The sequence below is a fragment of the Bombina bombina genome, chromosome 4 (genome assembly GCF_027579735.1).
Source record: "Bombina bombina isolate aBomBom1 chromosome 4, aBomBom1.pri, whole genome shotgun sequence".
NCBI classification, from domain to species: Eukaryota; Metazoa; Chordata; class Amphibia; order Anura; family Bombinatoridae; genus Bombina; species Bombina bombina.
Window position 1 is genome coordinate 788546190 of NC_069502.1, and position 21177 is coordinate 788567366.

The 21177-nt window shown below is 41.3% G+C and overlaps 1 protein-coding gene across 1 annotated transcript in view; it reads left to right on the forward strand.

The window, feature by feature from the left end:
• Positions 1-21177, forward strand: part of IGF2R (insulin like growth factor 2 receptor) — a gene marked incomplete in the record, with an annotated part of 598770 nt that overhangs the window by 406167 nt on the left and 171426 nt on the right. The window contains 1 exon segment of the mRNA XM_053711175.1: positions 3306-3436. Within this exon segment, the coding sequence (XP_053567150.1) occupies positions 3306-3436 (131 nt within the window).

Genomic DNA, 21177 nt, shown 5'->3' on the forward strand with positions numbered 1-21177 from the left:
GAACAAGGAGTTCCTTAGCGATGACAGAAGTATCCAAGATAATTCGTTGAGCGGAGACTCACTCTTGTTATCTGTCAGCAATCCATATACCAGGAGTGGACAATTGGGAGGCGGATTTTTTGAGCAGACAGACTTTTCATCCGGGGGAATCCGTGGCCTCGCAGGACTTGGTATGCCGATCTGATAGACATGTCCTCTCTGCCTCCGTGATAACTTCCATTGAGGCAGGACCTTCTCATTCAGGGACCCTTCCATCATCCAAATCTAATTTTTCTACAGCTGACTGCTTGAAGATTGAACACTTGATTTTATCTAAGCGAGGGTTCTCTGATTCGGTCATTGATACTTTGATTCAGACACGTAAGCCTGTTACTAAAAGAATTTACCATAAGATATGGAGTAAATATCTTTACTGGTGCGAATCCAAAGGCTACTCATGGAGTAAGATTAGGATTTTATCCTTTCTCCAAGAAGGATTGGAGAAAGGGTTGTCAGAGCAGAAATCTGTCCCTTTAAGGAACTTGCTATCTATTTTGCTATTCAAACGTCTGGCAGATGTTCCGGATGTTCAATCTTTTTGTCAGGCTCTGACTAGAATCAGGCCTGTGTTTAGACCAATTGCTCCTCCTTGGAGTTTGCATTTAGTTCTTAAGGTTCTTCAAGGGGTTCCGTTTGAACCTATGCATTCCATAGATATTAAGTTATCTTGGAAAGTTTTATTTTTGGTTGCAATTTCTTATGCTCGCAGAGTTTCTGAGCTTTCAGCATTACAATGCGATTCTCCTTATCTTATTTTTCATTCTGATAAGGTAGTGTTGCATACCAAACCTGGTTTTCTTCCTAAGGTTGTTTCTAGCAAGAATATTAATCGGGAAATTGTTGTTGTTCCTTCATTGTGTCCTAATCCTTCTTCTAAGAAGGAGCGTCTGTTACATAATTTGGACGTAGTCCGTGCCCTGAAGTTCTACTTGCAGGCGACTAAGGAATTTTGTTAATCATCTTCATTGTTTGTTGTCTTTTCTGGAAAACGTAGGGGTAAGAAAGCTACGGCTACCTCTTTCTTTTTGGCTGAGGAGTATCACCCGTTTTGCATATGAGACTGCTGGACAGCAGCCTCCTGAATGATTTTCAGCTCATTCCACTAAGGCTTTGGCTTACTCATGGACATTTAAAAATGATGCTTCTGTTGCACAGATTTGCAAGGCTGCAACTTGGTCGTCTCTTCTCACTTTTTCCAAATTTTACAAATTTGATACTTTTGCCTCGTCTGAGGCTGTTTTTGGGGGAAAGGTTCTTCAAGCAGTGGTGCCTTCTGTTTCGTTTCCGGTTTTGTCCCTCCCTTTCATCCGTGTCCTATAGCTTTGGTATTGTATCCCATAAGTAAGGATGAAATCCGTGGACTCATCATATCTTGTAAAAGAAAAGGAAATTTATTCTTACCTGATAAATTTATTTATTTTACGATATGACGAGTCCACGGCCCACCCTGTCATTTTCTAAGACAGGCCGTTATTTTTATTAAACTTCAGTCACTTCTGCACCTTGACTTTTCCTTTCTCTTCCTAACTTCAGTCGAATGACTGGAGGGGGAGGGAAGGGAGGAGCTATATATACAGCTCTGCTGTAGTGCTCTTTGCCTCCTCCTGCTGACCAGGAGGCGATATCCCATAAGTAAGGATGAAATCCGTGGACTTGTCATATCGTAAAAGAAATAAATTTATCAGGTAAGCATAAATTTCCTTTTTTTATAAAAATGCTTGGTTCGCTGAGAAAAACGAGGTATAATATGTGTGGGTACCTCACAGAAAGTTTTCATTCATATGTTAATGCATTGAGGGCAAAACAATTAAAAACTTCTCCAGATCAGGTGTGAAAATGGCTCAACAGCGAAGGTGTTGCATTTAAATTGAAATGAATGCCATTGTATTGTAATGCTTGTGGGATGTTCCACTATCAGACCGAACTCGGCCAGTAGTCTTCTTATCCCATCGTCGAGCCGGAATGATAGGGAATATCCCAGAGCACAGAAAGTTTGCAAGAAGAGGTAAGCGGCGCTCACCACAGGCAGGATAGTCTTCGTTGGCAACAGGCAGGGAATCAGAGAAAGGCAGTTCAGGGGTAAACCACTAGAAAGGCCAGGCAGGCAGGGTTTGGCAACAGTAAGGCAATTCAGAGGTAGACCACTAGGATGGTAAGGCAGGCAGGGTTTGGCAACAGAGAGGCAATCTAGAGCAATAGGGGTTAATCAAGCAGAGTAGTCAGACAGGCAGGGTTCAGCATTAGTATACCAATCCAGCAGTTTAGGGGTAAACCGGCAGATAGGTCAGACAGGCAGAGTTCAGCAGCACTATATCCATCCAGCAGTTTAGGGGTAAACAGTCAGTGGTCATACAAGCAGAGTTCAGCAGCAGTATATCAATCCAGCAGTTTAGGGGTAAACAGGCAGAGTGGTCAGAGGTCAGCAACAATAACACCCAGGAGAACACTAAGTAACAGTCACCTATACTTGGGCAATGATAGGTAGCACGCAGACAGAAGCTGACTCCCCCCCCCAGGCAACGAGCAGAACAGCAGGCGCCGCGTCCCTTGCAACAGCTAGAGCGGAGCGGCGCAACATGTATCAGTTATTTACGTCCTATGAACACTCATTAGAATATTGATACATCCTACTAATGCTCATTGGCTAATATATTCTTCCTGTTACTGTATGCTCATTCGTTGATAGATACTTCCTGTTAAAGTGATGGTAAATCCTAGAGTTTTTAAACCGCTAGGATTTACCAGTGCTTCAAATAAACAGGACTTTCAGTCATGAAGTATAAAAAACTTCATGCTAAAAGTTCCTTTATTTGCCTGCAGTGTATGCCGCGCTGAGCGCCTCAGGCCGCCCGCAGCATAACGCTATTTTATCATTGAGCTGATGTTAGCCAATACCGTGCTAGCTAATGCCAACTGGGCTGCATGGCTATTGACTAAGAGGTGGAAACGTCACCTCATTGAAAAAAATAACGTTCTGCTGTGGGAAGCCTGAGTTGCTCAGCGCAGCATTACACTGCAGGCAAATAAAGGAACTTTCAGCATAACATGTTTTTTTTTTTTTTATACTTCATACTTTTATTTATAGCACTGATAAATCCTAGCGTTTCACAAACTCTAGGATTTACCATCACTTTAATACTCATTGAGCATGAGCAGAAGGTAAACTTTTACTGGTATATAAGTTTATATTTACATTGTTTAGTAGTATTCCTTTAAGCATATGTATACCTTCCATTTTTTTAAACAATTCTTTTTGCTCTTTTCAGGGACTCGGAGGGCAATTCATATGACCTTTCATCATTGTCGCAATACAAGGAGAACTGGGAAGCTAAACACTCAACTGACTCAACCCAAAAGTACCTTATTAATGTTTGTGCATCTCTTGTGCCTGAAATAGGTGAGACCAGCAGCAATGTTTCAAAATATGCTGCTGCTTTAGAAAATAGTCAACACTTTAGTTAAAGTGATGGTAAACACTGCTGTTTTACAATTATGTAATTGCACTCTTTATACATCAACTATCTAAACCGTAACAGTTTTGTTTTTCTCTTGTAAGGTGTATCCAGTCCACGGGTTCATCCATTACTTGTGGGATATTCTCCTTCCCAACAGGAAGTTGCAAGAGGACACCCACAGCAGAGCTGTCTATATAGCTCCTCCCCTAACCCCCACCCCCAGTCATTCTCTTGCAACTCTTGACAAGATAGGAAGTATCAAGAGATATGTGGTGACTTAGTGTAGTTTTACCTTCAATCAAGAGTTTGTTATTTTTAAACGGTACCGGCGTTGTACTGTTTTACTCTCAGGCAGAAATTAGAAGAAGAATTCTGCCTGGAGGTTGATGATCTTAGCGGTTTGTAACTAAGGTCCATTGCTGTTCTCACACATAACTGAAGAGTATGGGAAAACTTCAGTTGGGGGAACGATCTGCAGATTACCTGCTTTGAGGTATGTTCAGTATTTTTATTTCTAGAGAGATGAATAAACGTTCTAGAAAATGCTGACAGAGCCTTGTGTATTTGAGGTAAGCTAGATGCAGTGATTTAACAACGACTGGGATCATGCTTACAAAACAGGGTAATACTCATGTTAATAAACGTTTTCATGTTTCATAAATAGGACGTTTTTTCTCTGAGGGAGATAAGTCTTTTTTTGGGGCCTAGTTTTCCACATGGCTAGTTAGATACTCCTAGGAATATTTTCTTAAGGCCCCTCTGACATCCAGTACATAGTGGGAGGGGCCTATTTTCACACTCTAGATGCGCAGTTTCCTTCAGACTGAGACATCCAGCTTCCCTAGAGGAGTCCTCTGGCATCTGAGGACCATTATAGAGGGTTTATTTCTTCCCTAAATCGTATTTGAGGGCAGTTAGGAGCCTCAGCAGAGCTGTGGCAAGGTGCTTAACTGTCTTTTACCGGTGGTTGACGTTTTTTAAATCCGGTTTGGGGGCTAAGGGGTTAATCATCCATTTGCAAGTGGGTGCAATGTTGCTATAGTCCCTTACACACACTGTAAAAATTTCGAAAACTTTACTATATTTTTACACTGTTTTGCCGTTTAAGTGCTAGTTTTTTTCTCTTAAAGGCACAGTAACGTTTTTGTTTAATTGCTGTTTCACCTTTATTAAAGTGTTTTCCAAGCTTGCTTGTCTCATTACTAGTCTGTTAAACATGTCTGACATAGAGGAAACTCCTTGTTCAATATGTTTGGAAGCCATTGTGGAACCCCCTCTTAGAATGTGTACCAAATGTACTGAAATTTCTATAAACTATAAAGACCATATTATGGCGCTTAAAGATTTATCTCCAGAGGATTCTCTGACTGAAAAAAGGGAGATTATGCCATCTAGCTCTCCCCATGTGTCAGAACCTATAACTCCCGCTCAAGTGACGCCAAGTACATCTAGCGCGTCTAATTCTTTTACCTTACAGGATATGGCGGCAGTTATGAATGCTACCCTCTCAGAGGTATTGTCCAAACTGCCAGGGTTACAAGGAAAGCGAGACAGCTCTGGGGCTAGAACAAATACAGAGCTTTCTGACGCTTTAATACCTGTGTCCGATATACCCTCACAATACTCAGAAGCCGAGGCAGGAGAGCTTCTGTCTGTGGGTGGCATTTCAGATTCAGGGAAGGCGTTGCTTCAGTCTGATTCTGAAATGACAGCGTTTAAATTTAAGCTCGAACACCTCCGCTTATTGCTTAGGGAGGTTTTAGCGACTCTGGATGACTGTGAACCCATTGTAGTTCCAGAGAAATTGTGTAAGATGGACAAATACTTTGCAGTGCCTGTTTACACTGATGTTTTTCCAGTCCCTAAGAGGTTTTTGGAAATTATTACTAAGGAATGGGATAGACCAGGTGTGCCGTTCTCTCCCCCTCCTGCTTTCAAAAAGATGTTTCCCGGGGGGGGCGGAGCCAGCCGCACAACTGAAAAGACGCACACTATCACAGCTCCGGCTTCAAACTGTTAAATTTCATGATTTTAATTGCATAAAGATGTTTGAATTATAACAGGACTGCAACTACAACTTCTAGCAGATCAACTGGAGAACTCTAACACTAAGGAAGTGGTTTGGATTGGGCTGAACTGGATCTCATCCCGCTCTGCAGACAGCCGTGGGGAGCATGGAGGAGCGGCCATTTTTTATATTTCAATGGCGCCGCAACTAAAGTTTGATGTTCGCTAATGTTAGCTGGCATCAGTTGAGAACACTCGGCACATATGGAGACAACTTATTTCCTCCGAGCTCTGGAGGGGCTCTTGCGAGATCATTTCCACAAAATGGAAAAGCACATGCTGGAGGCATTTAGCTTAAGCCCAAGACCCGTTTCGCTAGACCTTTTAAAGCCAAGTGCTGACTACGGAGACTCTTTTGCTGATCACACATGTCATGCTGACTACAAGAAACCCAAGCTCATTCAGGGCGCAATAACAGAGGGCTTACAGACAGAATCCCAGTTAACACCGTACGCTCAGCTCAAAGTAAACCTAAGTGGCCCAAACTCGACTGCTGCAGGCTGGCTAAACAAGAGGGACTATACAGAGAACCTCAACTGCGGTCTGGGAGATCAAGCATTTATTAGAGCCCTTGATACGCTAGCCGGGAGGGGACATGGATATGACCAGACTCATACTACATTGCGGTATCTGTTTGCCGCACAGCTGAAGGTGACATTTAATACACCCACTACTTCTTTGGAACCGCATTTGTCACCGTCGCCCGCCCAGAAACCCAGCTACCAGTGGGACCCAGGAGGAACATTTTGCAGAGTTTCGCCTTTTCCTCCTACATGGGAACTCTCTCTCTACTGCGGGTGGCGACAGAGGGACGACTGAAGGGATTTACTTCATGCAAAGTATAGCATGTCTCCTTGGACATTAGAACCGTAGGTTAGTCAGGCCAACGATCCAGCGTTCACAGTGAGGGAAACTTCTGCAATGCTGTGACATTTTAAGTTTTTGAACCATGCAATGCTCCACTTTCCTGTGACTGTGGAGCAAACTTTCCCCTGTTACTATATGGGTCCGTTATCTATGTGCTCTCCATGTTACTTAGAGGTAATATAAAAGTATGTTCGCTTATCAGCTATCAGCCCTATCTCTAGCTTAATTTTGTTTATGTATTACATTTCTGCTAACTAGAAAATGAGGCTCTAATCCCCATATATCTAAGCGCATACTATGTTATACTGTAATAATATATATAGGAGTGAAACTACTTTTAGACTTGTATAGATACTCCTGCTATACTTGTACTTTTGCTACGGTTGATGCCCTTGTTTGTAATATACTATTGTTGTTAGTAATTATTTGGGGTTATTTATACATAGATATGTTACTAGTTAGACAGACCAAGTATGCTTTTACTAACAGTGCACACTTTGGACCATATTTTCTGCGTGTCTTTATTTGCCCCCTCACACTTAATTTTGTGACCTATGTCAAGTGGCGTGCCCCCAGCGGCCGGGGAGGCATGTCTATATAACCTATTGCTTATCTATTTGCAGAACCGCATATATAGGAAGTCGCACTATAGCATGACTTTGATGTGGGGTCTGATATATATTCATCTAAGTCACTCAGAGTGTGCTCTCTCCTCAATTAGAGGTCCCATATTATTGTAGGGACAGTCTCCCATGGTTAAGTAGTTAAGTGTGTTTTTTACTGCAAAGATCCCTCTCTGACCCCCAAAAAGTTTTGTTTACGGAGCATTCTAGCCTGCACCACATGTTCTCTCAGTTCCATTATACACAGAGCCATGTCTCTATTCTTTCTGGTTACCTACAAATATTGTAATAATGTAAATTCTAAGTCCATATTACTTACTATACCTACAAGCCCTCCTTCCCTCCCTTCTCACATGCTGAATTATCTAATCCTTACAGAGCGTGTGGATCGTTTTCACATCTATCCAAGCAACAGGGCCCAGCTAGCATCCTAAGGAACAGCCCTTCATTGTTAGGAGCGTTTTATATTATAAAGACTCCACCCTGGCTCTTATACTCCGCATTTGCCTATACGTATAGGTTACATACTTTTGACAACTCACCATATACCAATCTGAACAGATTGCATAAGCCGTTTATATAGCACATCTAATGACAAAACAGTGAGTTTATCATAGTCGTAGTTGTTCAGTTTAGGTATTTCACAAAGTACACTGTTCTCCTATCATGAGGCATAGTGTGTAAATTTATGACCTGCTCGAGAGGGCATAGGTACACTGCGACGCATAGCTCCAATGTGTGATGCAGGCTGGACCTGTATCACAACTCCTGCCTATGATCTTAGTATGCCATCTCTGCGGGTTTGGAATATTTTTAATTTTCCCCTGTTAACCAATATCCTCATGAGACTATACATAGGACTATACTGCCCCATGTCACTGCAGCATGTCTACTTAATATCTACTGCCTATCACATTTATTTAACTGCCTCTTTTCCTACCCATAATGAACCTTTTAGTTCCTAAGCTACACATCCTTCTTACTATACTTATTTACCACCTCCCCCCCCCCCCTCTCTCTAATAAACCTCCTATTCTAGGAGGGTTAACTACACGGCTTATCTTTTCTATGCCGTATCTCAACTATATAACCCTTGCAATCCAATATAAAGTTAACCTCGTTTTTCATACTTAGAGTCACTGGATTACATAGATATCTAGCGCAACATATTTATATATTCTACCATATAATCTACACCGCAATAAGATATTGTCTCTTTTGCTATTATCTTAACTGCTTATTATCAACCTACTTTAAGTCTACAGATCCTACTATGACCATTCAAATGGCTAATTGTTAGTCTGTGAAAAACAAAGAAAAAGAGGTTCCAGTTTCTGTTTTTTGTTTTCTTCTCTCTATAGGATTATTTATATGGATAACCTTACCTTTCTATCTTTGCAAAAGTTGTCAATTTGAAATGTACCATTTATGTCTGTTGCAAGGATATGATGTCTCATATAAGTTGTATTGTTTCCGCACAACCTCAATAAAAACATATAAAAAAAAAAAAAAAAAAGATGTTTCCCATGACTCGTGGCAGACGGTCCCTAAGGTGGAGGGAGCAGTCTCTACCCTAGCTAAGCGTACAACTATCCCCGTCGAGGACAGTTGTGCTTTCCTAGATCCTATGGATAAAAAATTGGAGGGTCTCCTTAAGAAAATTTTTATACATCAAGGTTTTATTCTCCAACCTCTTGCATGCATTGCCCCAGTTACTGCTGCAGCGGCTTTTTGGTTCGAGTCTCTTGAGGAGGCTCTACAGGTGGAGACCCCTTTAGATGATATTTTAGACAGGATTAAAGCTCTTAAGTTAGCTAATTCCTTTATCTCTGACGCCGTTTTTCATTTAACCAAGCTAACTGCTAAGAATTCAGGTTTTGCCATTCTGGCACGTAGGGTGCTATGGCTTAAGTCCTGGTCAGCAGACGTTACTTCAAAGTCTAAGCTTCTTAACATCCCCTTCAAGGGACAGACCCTATTCGGGCCTGGTCTGAAGGATATCATTTCTGATATTACTGGAGGAAACGGTCACGCCCTTCCTCAGGATAGGTCCAATAAGTTAAGGACCAAACAGAATAATTTTCGTTCCTTTCGAAACTTCAAGAGTGGCGCAGCTTCAGCTTTCTCTAATGCAAAACAAGAGGGAAATTTTGCCCAGTCCAAACCAGTCTGGAGACCTAACCAGGCTTGGAACAAGGTGAAGCAGGCCAAAAAACCTGCTGCTGCCTCTAAGACAGCATGAAGGAGTAGCCCCCGATCCGGGACCGGATCTAGTAGGGGGCAGACTTTCTCTCTTCGCTCAGGCTTGGGCAAGAGACGTCCAGGATCCCTGGGCACTAGAGATTGTTTCCCAGGGATATCTTCTGGAATTCGAAGGTTCATCTCCAAAGGGGAGATTTCACCTCTCACAACTATCTGCAAACCAGATAAAGAGAGAGGCATTCTTACGTTGCGTTCAAGACCTACTGGTTATGGGAGTGATCCAACCAGTTCCAAAGGAGGAACAGGGGCAGGGTTTCTATTCAAACCTGTTTATAGTTCCCAAAAAAGAGGGAACGTTCAGACCAATCTTGGATCTCAAGATCCTAAACAAATTTCTCAGGGTCCCATCTTTCAAGATGGAGACAATCCGAACCATCCTCCCTATGATCCAGGAGGGTCAATATAGGACTACCGTGGACTTAAAGGATGCTTATCTCCACATTCCGATTCACAGAGATCATCATCAGTTCCTCAAGTTCGCCTTCCTAGACAGGCATTACCAGTTTGTGGCTCTTCCCTTCGGATTAGCCACGGCGCCAAGAATCTTTACGAAGGTTCTAGGGTCTCTGCTGGCGGTTCTAAGGCCGCGGGGCATAGCGGTGGCTCCTTACCTAGACGACATCCTGATCCAGGCGTTGACTTTTCAAATTGCCAAGTCCCATACGGACATTGTTCTGGTCTTTGAGGTCTCACGGGTGGAAGGTGAACAGAGAAAAGAGTTCACTCTCCCCTCTCACAAGAGTTTCCTTCCTAGGAACTCTGATAGATTCAGTAGAAATGAAATTTTTTCTGACAGAGGTCAGGATATCAAAGCTTCTAACTTCTTGCCGTGCTCTTCATTCCACTTCTCGGCCGTCAGTGGCTCAGTGTATTGAAATGATCGGCCTGATGGTAGCGGCAATAGACATAGTTCCGTTTGCCCGCCTACATCTCAGACCACTGCAACTTTGCATGCTCAATCAGTGGGATGGGGACTACACAGATTTGTCTCCTCTGTTAAATCTGGATCAAGAGACCAGGGATTCTCTTCTCTGGTGGTTATCTCGGGTCCATCTGTCCAGGGGAATGAGTTTCCGCAGGCCAGAGTGGACTATAGTGACGACAGATGCCAGCCTTCTGGGCTGGGGCGCAGTCTGGAATTCCCTGAAGGCTCAGGGTTCGTGGACTCAGGAGGAGGCCCTCCTTCCGATAAACATTCTGGAGCTAAGAGCGATATTCAATGCTCTTCAGGCTTGGCCTCAACTAGCTGCGGTCAGATTCATCAGATTTCAGTCGGACAATATCACGACTGTAGCCTATATCAACCATCAGGGGGAACAAGGAGTCCCCTGGCAATGATGGAGGTTTCCAAGATAATTCTTTGGGCAGAGGTTCACTCTTGCCATCTCTCAGCTATCCATATCCCAGGAGTAGAGAACTGGGAGGCGGACTTTCTAAGTCGGCAGACTTTTCATCCGGGGGAGTGGGAGCTGTCCGGAGGTATTTGCCCAGCTGATTCAACTATGGGGAAACCAGAACTGGATCTGATGGCGTCTCGTCAGAACGCCAAGCTTCCTCCGTTACGGGTCCAGGTCAAGGGATCTCCAGGCAACGCTGATAGATGCTCTAGCAGTGCCCTGGTCCTTCAGCCTGGCTTATGTGTTTCCACCATTTCCTCTCCTCCCTCGTCTGATTGCCAAGGTCAAGCAGGAGAGAGCTTCGGTGATTTTGATAGCACCTGCGTGGCCATGCAGGACTTGGTATGCAAATCTGGTGGACATGTCATCCTTTCCACCATGGACTCTACCGCTGAGGCAGGACCTTCTACTCCAAGGTCCATTCAAACATCCAAATCTAATTTCTCTGCGTCTGACTGCTTGGAGATTGAACGCTTGATTTTATCAAAACGTGGTTTCTCCGAGTCGGTCATTGATACCTTGATTCAGGCTCGAAAGCCTGTCACCAGGAAAATCTATCATAAGATATGGTGTAAATATCTTCATTGGTGTGAATCCAAGGGTTACTCGTGGAGTAAGGTCAGGATTCCTAGGATATTATCTTTTCTCCAAGAAGGATTGGAAAAGGGATTATCGGCTAGTTCCTTAAAGGGACAGATTTCTGCTCTGTCTATTCTTTTGCACAAGCGTCTGGCTGATGTTCCAGACGTTCAGGCGTTTTGTCAGGCTTTAGTTAGAATCAGGCCTGTGTTTAAACCTGTTGCTCCGCCATGGAGTTTAAATTTAGTTCTTAAAGTTCTTCAAGGGGTTCCGTTTGAACCTTTGCATTCCATAGATATCAAGCTTTTATCTTGGAAAGTTCTGTTCCTAGTAGCTATCTCTTCGGCTCGAAGAGTTTCAGAGTTATCTGCCTTACAGTGCGATTCCCCTTATCTGATCTTCCATGCAGATAATGTAGTTTTGCGTACCAAACCTGGGTTTCTGCCTAAGGTGGTATCTAATAAGAATATCAATCAGGAAATTGTTGTTCCGTCACTGTGTCCTAATCCTTCTTCAAAGAAGGAACGTCTTACACAATCTTGACGTGGTTCGTGCTTTAAAGTTTTATTTGCAAGCTACTAAGGATTTTCGTCAAACATCTGCATTGTTTGTTGTCTATTCTGGAAAGAGGAGAGGCCAAAAGGCTTCGGCAACTTCTCTTTCTTTTTGGCTGAGAAGCATAATCCGTTTAGCTTATGGCCAGCAGCCTCCTGAAAGAATTACAGCTCATTCTACTAGAGCGGTAGCTTCCACATGGGCTTTTAAACATGAGGCCTCTGCTGAACAGATTTGTAAGGCGGCGACTTGGTCTTCGCTTCATACTTTCTTTCATGTAATTAGCAAGAGTCCATGAGCTAGTGACGTATGGGATATACATTCCTACCAGGAGGGGCAAAGTTTCCCAAACCTCAAAATGCCTATAAATACACCCCTCACCACACCCACAATTCAGTTTTTACAAACTTTGCCTCCGATGGAGGTGGTGAAGTAAGTTTGTGCTAGATTCTACGTTGATATGCGCTCCGCAGCAAGTTGGAGCCCGGTTTTCCTCTCAGCGTGCAGTGAATGTCAGAGGGATGTGAGGAGAGTATTGCCTATTTGAATGCAGTGATCTCCTTCTACGGGGTCTATTTCATAGGTTCTCTGTTATCGGTCGTAGAGATTCATCTCTTACCTCCCTTTTCAGATCGACGATATACTCTTATATATACCATTACCTCTGCTGATTCTCGTTTCAGTACTGGTTTGGCTTTCTACAAACATGTAGATGAGTGTCCTGGGGTAAGTAAATCTTATTTTCTGTGACACTCTAAGCTATGGTTGGGCACTTTGTTTATAAGTTCTAAATATATGTATTCAAACATTTATTTGCCTTGACTCAGAATGTTCAACATTCCTTATTTTTCAGACAGTCAGTTTCATATTTGGGATAATGCATTTGAATTAATCATTTTTTCTTACCTTCAAAAATTTGACTGTTTTTCCCTGTGGGCTGTTAGGCTCGCGGGGGCTGAAAATGCTTCATTTTATTGCGTCATTCTTGGCGCGGACTTTTTTGGCGCAAAAAATCTTTCCGTTTCCGGCGTCATACGTGTCGCCGGAAGTTGCGTCATTTTTTTGACGTTATTTTGCGCCAAAAGTGTCGGCGTTCTGGATGTGGCGTCATTTTTGGCGCCAAACGCATTTAGGCGCCAAATAATGTGGGCGTCTTATTTGGCGCTAAAAAATATGGGCGTCGCTTTTGTCTCCACATTATTTAAGTCTCATTTTTCATTGCTTCTGGTTGCTAGAAGCTTGTTCTTTGGCATTTTTTCCCATTCCTGAAACTGTCATTTAAGGAATTAGATCAATTTTGCTTTATATGTTGTTTTTTTCTCTTACATATTGCAAGATGTCTCACGTTGCATCTGAGTCAGAAGATACTACAGGAAAATCGCTGTCTAGTGCTGGATCTACCAAAGCTAAGTGTATCTGCTGTAAACTTTTGGTAGCTATTCCTCTGGCTGTTGTTTGTATTAATTGTCATGACAAACTTGTTAATGCAGATAATATTTCCTTTAGTAAAGTACCATTGTCTGTTGCAGTTCCTTCAACATCTAAGGTGCAGAATGTTCCTGATAACATAAGAGATTTTGTTTCTGAATCCATAAAGAAGGCTATGTCTGTTATTTCTCCTTCTAGTAAACGTAAAAAATCTTTTAAAACTTCTCTCCCTACAGATGAATTTTTAAATGAACATCATCATTCTGATTCTGATGACTCTTCTGGTTCAGAGGATTCTGTCTCAGAGATTGATGCTGATAAATCTTCATATTTATTTAAAATGGAATTTATTCGTTCTTTACTTAAAGAAGTACTAATTGCTTTAGAAATAGAGGATTCTGGTCCTCTTGATACTAATTCTAAACGTTTGGATAAGGTATTTAAATCTCCTGTGGTTATTCCAGAAGTGTTTCCTGTTCCTAATGCTATTTCTGCAGTAATTTCCAAAGAATGGGATAAATTGGGTAATTCATTTACTCCTTTTAAACGTTTTAAGCAATTATATCCTGTGCCGTCTGACAGATTAGAATTTTGGGATAAAATCCCTAAAGTTGATGGGGCTATTTCTACCCTTGCTAAACGTACTACTATTCCTACGTCAGATGGTACTTCGTTTAAGGATCCTTTAGATAGGAAAATTGAATCCTTTCTAAGAAAAGCTTATCTGTGTTCAGGTAATCTTCTTAGACCTGCTATATCTTTGGCTGATGTTGCTGCAGCTTCAACTTTTTGGTTGGAAACTTTAGCGCAACAAGTAACAGATCATGATTCTCATGATATTATTCTTCTTCTTCAGCATGCTAATAATTTTATCTGTGATGCCATTTTTGATATTATCAGAGTTGATGTCAGGTTTATGTCTCTAGCTATTTTAGCTAGAAGAGCTTTATGGCTTAAGACTTGGAATGCTGATATGGCTTCTAAACTCTACTTTCCATTTCTTTCCAGGGTAACAAATTATTTGGTTCTCAGTTGGATTCTATTATCTCAACTGTTACTGGTGGGAAAGGAACTTTTTTACCACAGGATAAAAAATCTAAAGGTAAAAACAGGGCTAATAATCGTTTTCGTTCCTTTCGTTTCAACAAAGAACAAAAGCCTAATCCTTCATCCTCAGGAGCAGTTTCAGTTTGGAAACCATCTCCAGTCTGGAATAAATCCAAGCCTGCTAGAAAGGCAAAGCCTGCTTCTAAGTCCTCATGAAGGTGCGGCCCTCATTCCAGCTCAGCTGGTAGGGGGCAGGTTACGTTTTTTCAAAGAAATTTGGATCAATTCTGTTCACAATCTTTGGATTCAGAACATTGTTTCAGAAGGGTACAGAATTGGTTTCAAGATGAGACCTCCTGCAAAGAGATTTTTTCTTTCCCGTGTCCCAGTAAATCCAGTGAAAGCTCAAGCATTTCTGAATTGTGTTTCAGATCTAGAGTTGGCTGGAGTAATTATGCCAGTTCCAGTTCCGGAACAGGGGATGGGGTTTTATTCAAATCTCTTCATTGTACCAAAGAAGGAGAATTCCTTCAGACCAGCTCTGGATCTAAAAATATTGAATCGTTATGTAAGGATACCAACGTTCAAGATGGTAACTGTAAGGACTATCTTGCCTTTTGTTCAGCAAGGGCATTATATGTCCACAATAGATTTACAGGATGCATATCTGCATATTCCGATTCATCCAGATCATTATCAGTTCCTGAGATTCTCTTTTCTGGACAAGCATTACCAGTTTGTGGCTCTGCCGTTTGGCCTAGCTACAGCTCCAAGAATTTTTACAAAGGTTCTCGGTGCCCTTCTGTCTGTAATCAGAGAACAGGGTATTGTGGTATTTCCTTATTTGGACGATATCTTGGTACTTGCTCAGTCTTTACATTTAGCAGAATCTCATACGAATCGACTTGTGTTGTTTCTTCAAGATCATGGTTGGAGGATCAATTTACCAAAAAGTTCATTGATTCCTCAGACAAGGGTAACCTTTCTGGGTTTCCAGATAGATTCAGTGTCCATGACTCTGTCTTTAACAGACAAGAGACGTCTAAAATTGATTTCAGCTTGTCGAAACCTTCAGTCACAATCATTCCCTTCGGTAGCCTTATGCATGGAAATTCTAGGTCTTATGACTGCTGCATCGGACGCGATCCCCTTTGCTCGTTTTCACATGCGACCTCTTCAGCTCTGTATGCTGAATCATTGGTGCAAGGATTACACAAAGATATCTCAATTAATATCTTTAAAACTGATTGTTCGACACTCTCTAACGTGGTGGACAGATCACCATCGTTTAATTCAGGGGGCTTCTTTTGTGCTTCCGACCTGGACTGTAATTTCAACAGATGCAAGTCTCACAGGTTGGGGAGCTGTGTGGGGATCTCTGACGGCACAAGGCGTTTGGGAATCTCAGGAGGTGAGATTACCGATCAATATTTTGGAACTCCGTGCAATTTTCAGAGCTCTTCAGTTTTGGCCTCTTCTGAAGAGAGAATCGTTCATTTGTTTTCAGACAGACAATGTCACAACTGTGGCATACATCAATCATCAAGGAGGGACTCACATTCCTCTGGTTATGAAAGAAGTATCTCGAATTTTGGTTTGGGCGGAATCCAGCTCCTGTCTAATCTCTGCGGTTCATATCCCAGGTGTAGACAATTGGGAAGCGGATTATCTCAGTCGCTAAACGTTGCATCCGGGCGAATGGTCTCTTCACCCAGAGGTATTTCTTCAGATTGTTCAAATGTGGGAACTTCCAGAAATAGATCTGATGGCGTCTCATCTAAACAAGAAACTTCCCAGATATCTGTCCAGATCCCGGGATCCTCAGGCGGAGGCAGTGGATGCATTATCACTTCCTTGGAAGTATCATCCTGCCTATATCTTTCCGCCTCTAGTTCTTCTTCCAAGAGTAATCTCCAAGATTCTGAAGGAATGCTCGTTTGTTCTGCTGGTAGCTCCGGCATGGCCTCACAGGTTTTGGTATGCGGATCTTGTCCGGATGGCCTCTTGCCAACCGTGGACTCTTCCGTTAAGACCAGACCTTCTGTCACAAGGTCCTTTTTTCCATCAGGATCTGAAATCCTTAAATTTAAAGGTATGGAGATTGAACGCTTGATTCTTGGTCAAAGAGGTTTCTCTGACTCTGTGATTAATACTATGTTACAGGCTCGTAAATCTGTATCTAGAGAGATATATTATAGAGTCTGGAAGACTTATATTTCTTGGTGTCTTTCTCATCATTTTTCTTGGCATTCTTTTAGAATACCGAGAATTTTACAGTTTCTTCAGGATGGTTTAGATAAGGGTTTGTCTGCAAGTTCATTGAAAGGACAAATCTCTGCTCTTTCTGTTCTTTTTCACAGAAAGATTGCTATTCTTCCTGATATTCATTGTTTTGTACAAGCTTTGGTTCGTATAAAACCTGTCATTAAGTCAATTTCTCCTCCTTGGAGTTTGAATTTGGTTCTGGGAGCTCTTCAAGCTCCTCCCTTTGAACCTATGCATTCATTGGACATTAAATTACTTTCTTGGAAAGTTTTGTTCCTTTTGGCCATCTCTTCTGCCAGAAGAGTTTCTGAATTATCTGCTCTTTCTTGTGAGTCTCCTTTCCTGATTTTTCATCAGGATAAGGCGGTGTTGCGAACTTCTTTTAAATTTTTACCTAAAGTTGTGAATTCCAACAACATTAGTAGAGAAATTGTGGTTCCTTCATTATGTCCTAATCCTAAGAATTCTAAGGAGAAATCATTGCATTCTTTGGATGTTGTTAGAGCTTTGAAATATTATGTTGAAGCTACCAAGTCTTTCCGAAAGACTTCTAGTCTATTTGTTATCTTTTCCGGTTCTAGAAAAGGCCAGAAAGCTTCTGCCATTTCTTTGGCATCTTGGTTGAAATCTTTAATTCATCTTGCCTATGTTGAGTCGGGTAAAACTCCGCCTCAGAGGATTACAGCTCATTCTACCAGGTCAGTTTCTACTTCCTGGGCGTTTAGGAATGAAGCTTCGGTTGATCAGATTTGCAAAGCAGCAACTTGGTCCTCTTTGCATACTTTTACTAAATTCTACCATTTTGATGTATTTTCTTCTTCTGAAGCAGTTTTTGGTAGAAAAGTACTTCAGGCAGCGGTTTCAGTCTGAATCTTCTGCTTATGTTTTTCATTAAACTTTATTTTGGGTGTGGATTTTTTCAGCAGGAATTGGCTGTCTTTATTTTATCCCTCCCTCTCTAGTGACTCTTGTGTGGAAAGATCCACATCTTGGGTAATCATTATCCCATACGTCACTAGCTCATGGACTCTTGCTAATTACATGAAAGAAAACATAATTTATGTAAGAACTTACCTGATAAATTCATTTCTTTCATATTAGCAAGAGTCCATGAGGCCCGCCCTTTTTTTGTGGTGGTTATGATTTTTGTATAAAGCACAATTATTCCAATTCCTTATTTTTTATGCTTTCGCACTTTTTTATCACCCCACTTCTTGGCTATTCGTTAAACTGAATTGTGGGTGTGGTGAGGGGTGTATTTATAGGCATTTTGAGGTTTGGGAAACTTTGCCCCTCCTGGTAGGAATGTATATCCCATACGTCACTAGCTCATGGACTCTTGCTAATATGAAAGAAATGAATTTATCAGGTAAGTTCTTACATAAATTATGTTTTTTCTAAATTCTACAAATTTGATACTTTTGCTTCCTCGGAGGCTATTTTTGTGAGAAAGGTCTTACAGGCAGTGGTGCCTTCCGTTTAAGTTCCTGCCTTGTCCCTCCCTTTATCCGTGTCCTAAAGCTTTGGTATTGGTATCCCACAAGTAATGGATGAACCCGTGGACTGGATACACCTTACAAGAGAAAACAAAATTTATGCTTACCTGATAAATTTTTCTCTTGTGGTGTATCGAGTCCACGGCCCGCCCTGTCACTTTAAGGCAGGTGTTTTTATTTTTAAAACTACAGTCACCACTGCACCCTATAGTTTCTCCTTTTTCTTACTTGTCTTCGGTCGAATGACTGGAGGTGGGGGTTAGGGGAGGATCTATATAGACAGCTCTGCTGTGGGTGTCCTCTTGCAACTTCCTGTTGGGAAGGAGAATATCCCACAAGTAATGGATGAACCCGTGGACTGGATACACCACAAGAGAGAGAAATGTATCAGGTAAGCATAAATTTTGTTTTTTACTTTAATTTTTGTTTTGATCCGTTTACAATTATTATATAGCGCTTCTTAGCTCCGCCCCCATACTTTTACTTCTCGCACTTAAGTGATGTGTATTGTGATCCCACCTGCTGTACACGTCAAAGCCTCTGCACGCTCCCGACACGGATATGAAATAGCGCATGTGCAAGGCTCTAAGTGACGTATGCCAAGTAAATATTGAATCATGAGATTCAATGTTTTCTTGGTTTCTTAGAGCAAAGTGACCCGTGATCAATGTGAGTGAGCAAGCAATCATCCCCTTACATGGTCGCTTAGTCTTAAAATTAGAGCATGTTGTTCTTCAACTATAATGGCTGTTAAAAAGGTATGTATTTAACATAAGCTAATCTTGTACATTTAAGAAGAAATACAGGGAAAAAGCAGGACTGGAAGTAATTTAGCAATGGCAATTATATCATAATATTGTGTGTTTTTTTTTTTTTTAAAACTGATCCATTTTAACAAATTAAAAAAAAAATTGCTCACAATACTAGGGATGATGTGGACAATAATATAAGAAAGACTGGTGTTTTACCATAGTTTCCTTCATACAGGTGGTGTGAGTCCACAATCCTTTACTCATGGGAATTACTTCTATACCGCTAGGAGGAGGCAAAGCTTACCAAACCGCAAGAGTTCCTCCCACCTCACACATACCTCAATCTTTACTTTGCCTCCGTTGGAGGTGGTTGACGAATGAAGATGTGCATTGTTCTTCAGAGAAAGTGGTTTTCAGTGTATGTTGAGGCCCGGTTCCCCTCACAGTACAGTGCTTGTCAGAGGGATGCATTGGAGTATGGTTTGTGATACAATGGTTTTGCCTCTTGGGAAATCCTTCATAGGACCTCTGTAAATTCGGTCGCAGGGCCTCCGTTTACAGATCAACGTTATACTCCAGTTTCCATTACCTCTGCTCATATGTTTCAGTACTAGTTTGGCTTTCTGCTTGATACTAGACGAGTGTCTATGGGTAAGTATCTTTTTATTCTTTATATAGACACAATAGCTTTATTATGGGCACTTTGATATGTTTAAAAGTTTATTTGTATATGATAGAGATATATAAATATAAAGGCCCAGGGACAGATTCTCACTATTCCTATTGCTTTTGCATGCATAAATTTTGGTGCTCTTTACTTTTCGCGTGCCAGGCTCTCGACATTGAAATACGCTCATCAGGTTAGCACAGCCTCTTTTTTTTTTTTTTTTTTTTTTTAAACAGTTTTTGGCCCCTTAGTTTTTATTGGGTTAGCGTACGTCGCAACTGCTCGTTCAATGTCTTTTTGGCGCGCTTTAGTCTATTTAAATTTTAGGTTTATTTGGCATGTACTGTCTGTTCTGCTTAGTTGGCAGAGCATGTTTAGTTTGAGGGGGTATAGGTTTTCCTTTCGTCAAGAGAAACTGCGTCTCCTATACACCTTTCTACCAATATTAAGTGTGCTTATTGTAAAACAACTATAGTTCCCTCAGCTTATTTATGTGGCTCATGTGATTTGTTATCAAATTCTGATCATTCTAATGTTTCTCAGGGTAATAATGCACCTATTATCTATTCATTACAGGAAGATGCAGATGAAGTACCTCCTGTTTTTACAGAATTTCATTACTTCTGCCATTACGAAAACACTAGCTGCTCTTCTGCCTTCAAACAAGCGCAAAAGGTCAGTTTAAGCTTTACCTTCTACTTAGAACAATTAAAGAAAAGAGCGCTAATGATGAGGACAAAATACCATTAATAGGATCCCTCACGAGGCCGCCTGCAGCTCAATGCGGATACCCTTTTGATGTTTATACCGTCCGCGTTGCTGAGTATATGATCCAGTGAAATATGGAAAAAAAGGTGATCATACACCCGACGGGACACAGGAAAAACTCAATTACAATCCTGTATCGACCGTCACTGACTAGATGCACACACCACACTGTTTCCATTCCGTGAGGATCCCTTATCTGTTATATAACCTGATAATTCCTCTTTTTTTGCTGCAATAACCCTAAACCTTGTAATTATTTAAATGTATTGTTTAGAACTGTTGCTAATCTCCCTGAGATTTTTTCTTTGTCTGATGCAGTTTCTGATATGATTGCTAAGGAATGGTCTAAACCAGGTGTGTCTTTTAATCCTTCTGCAAGGTTTAAAAAGATATAACCTTTACCTACTGCTAATTTAGAGTTATGGGAAACTCTTCGTAAGGGGGATGGGGGCCATTTCCACTTTAGCTAAACATATTACTATTCCTTTGGAAGAAGGTAGTTCTTTTATAGACTTTTTTTAGACAAAAAATTTGAATCTTTTCTAAGAAAGGCCTTTTTACATACTTGAAGTAGCTACAGCTTCTACTTTCTAGTTAGTCTTGCTCAGCAGTTTTCTACTGACCTTGTCAGTTCTTATATGTTTAGTTTACTTCAAAGTGCAAATTCTTTTGTTTGTTATGCTGTGTTTGATATTATGAAAATCAATGCGAAAAGCATGTCTATGGCTATCCTTGCCAGGAGAGCCTTGTGGCTTAAGTCCTGGAATAATGACATAGTGTCTAAATGTAGATTGTTGTCTGTTTCCTTTCAAGGAAATACATTATTTGGGTCTGATTTTGATTCTATTATGTCTGCTATTACTGGGGGTAAAGGAGCTTTTCTTCCTCAGGATAGGAAATCTAAAGGAAA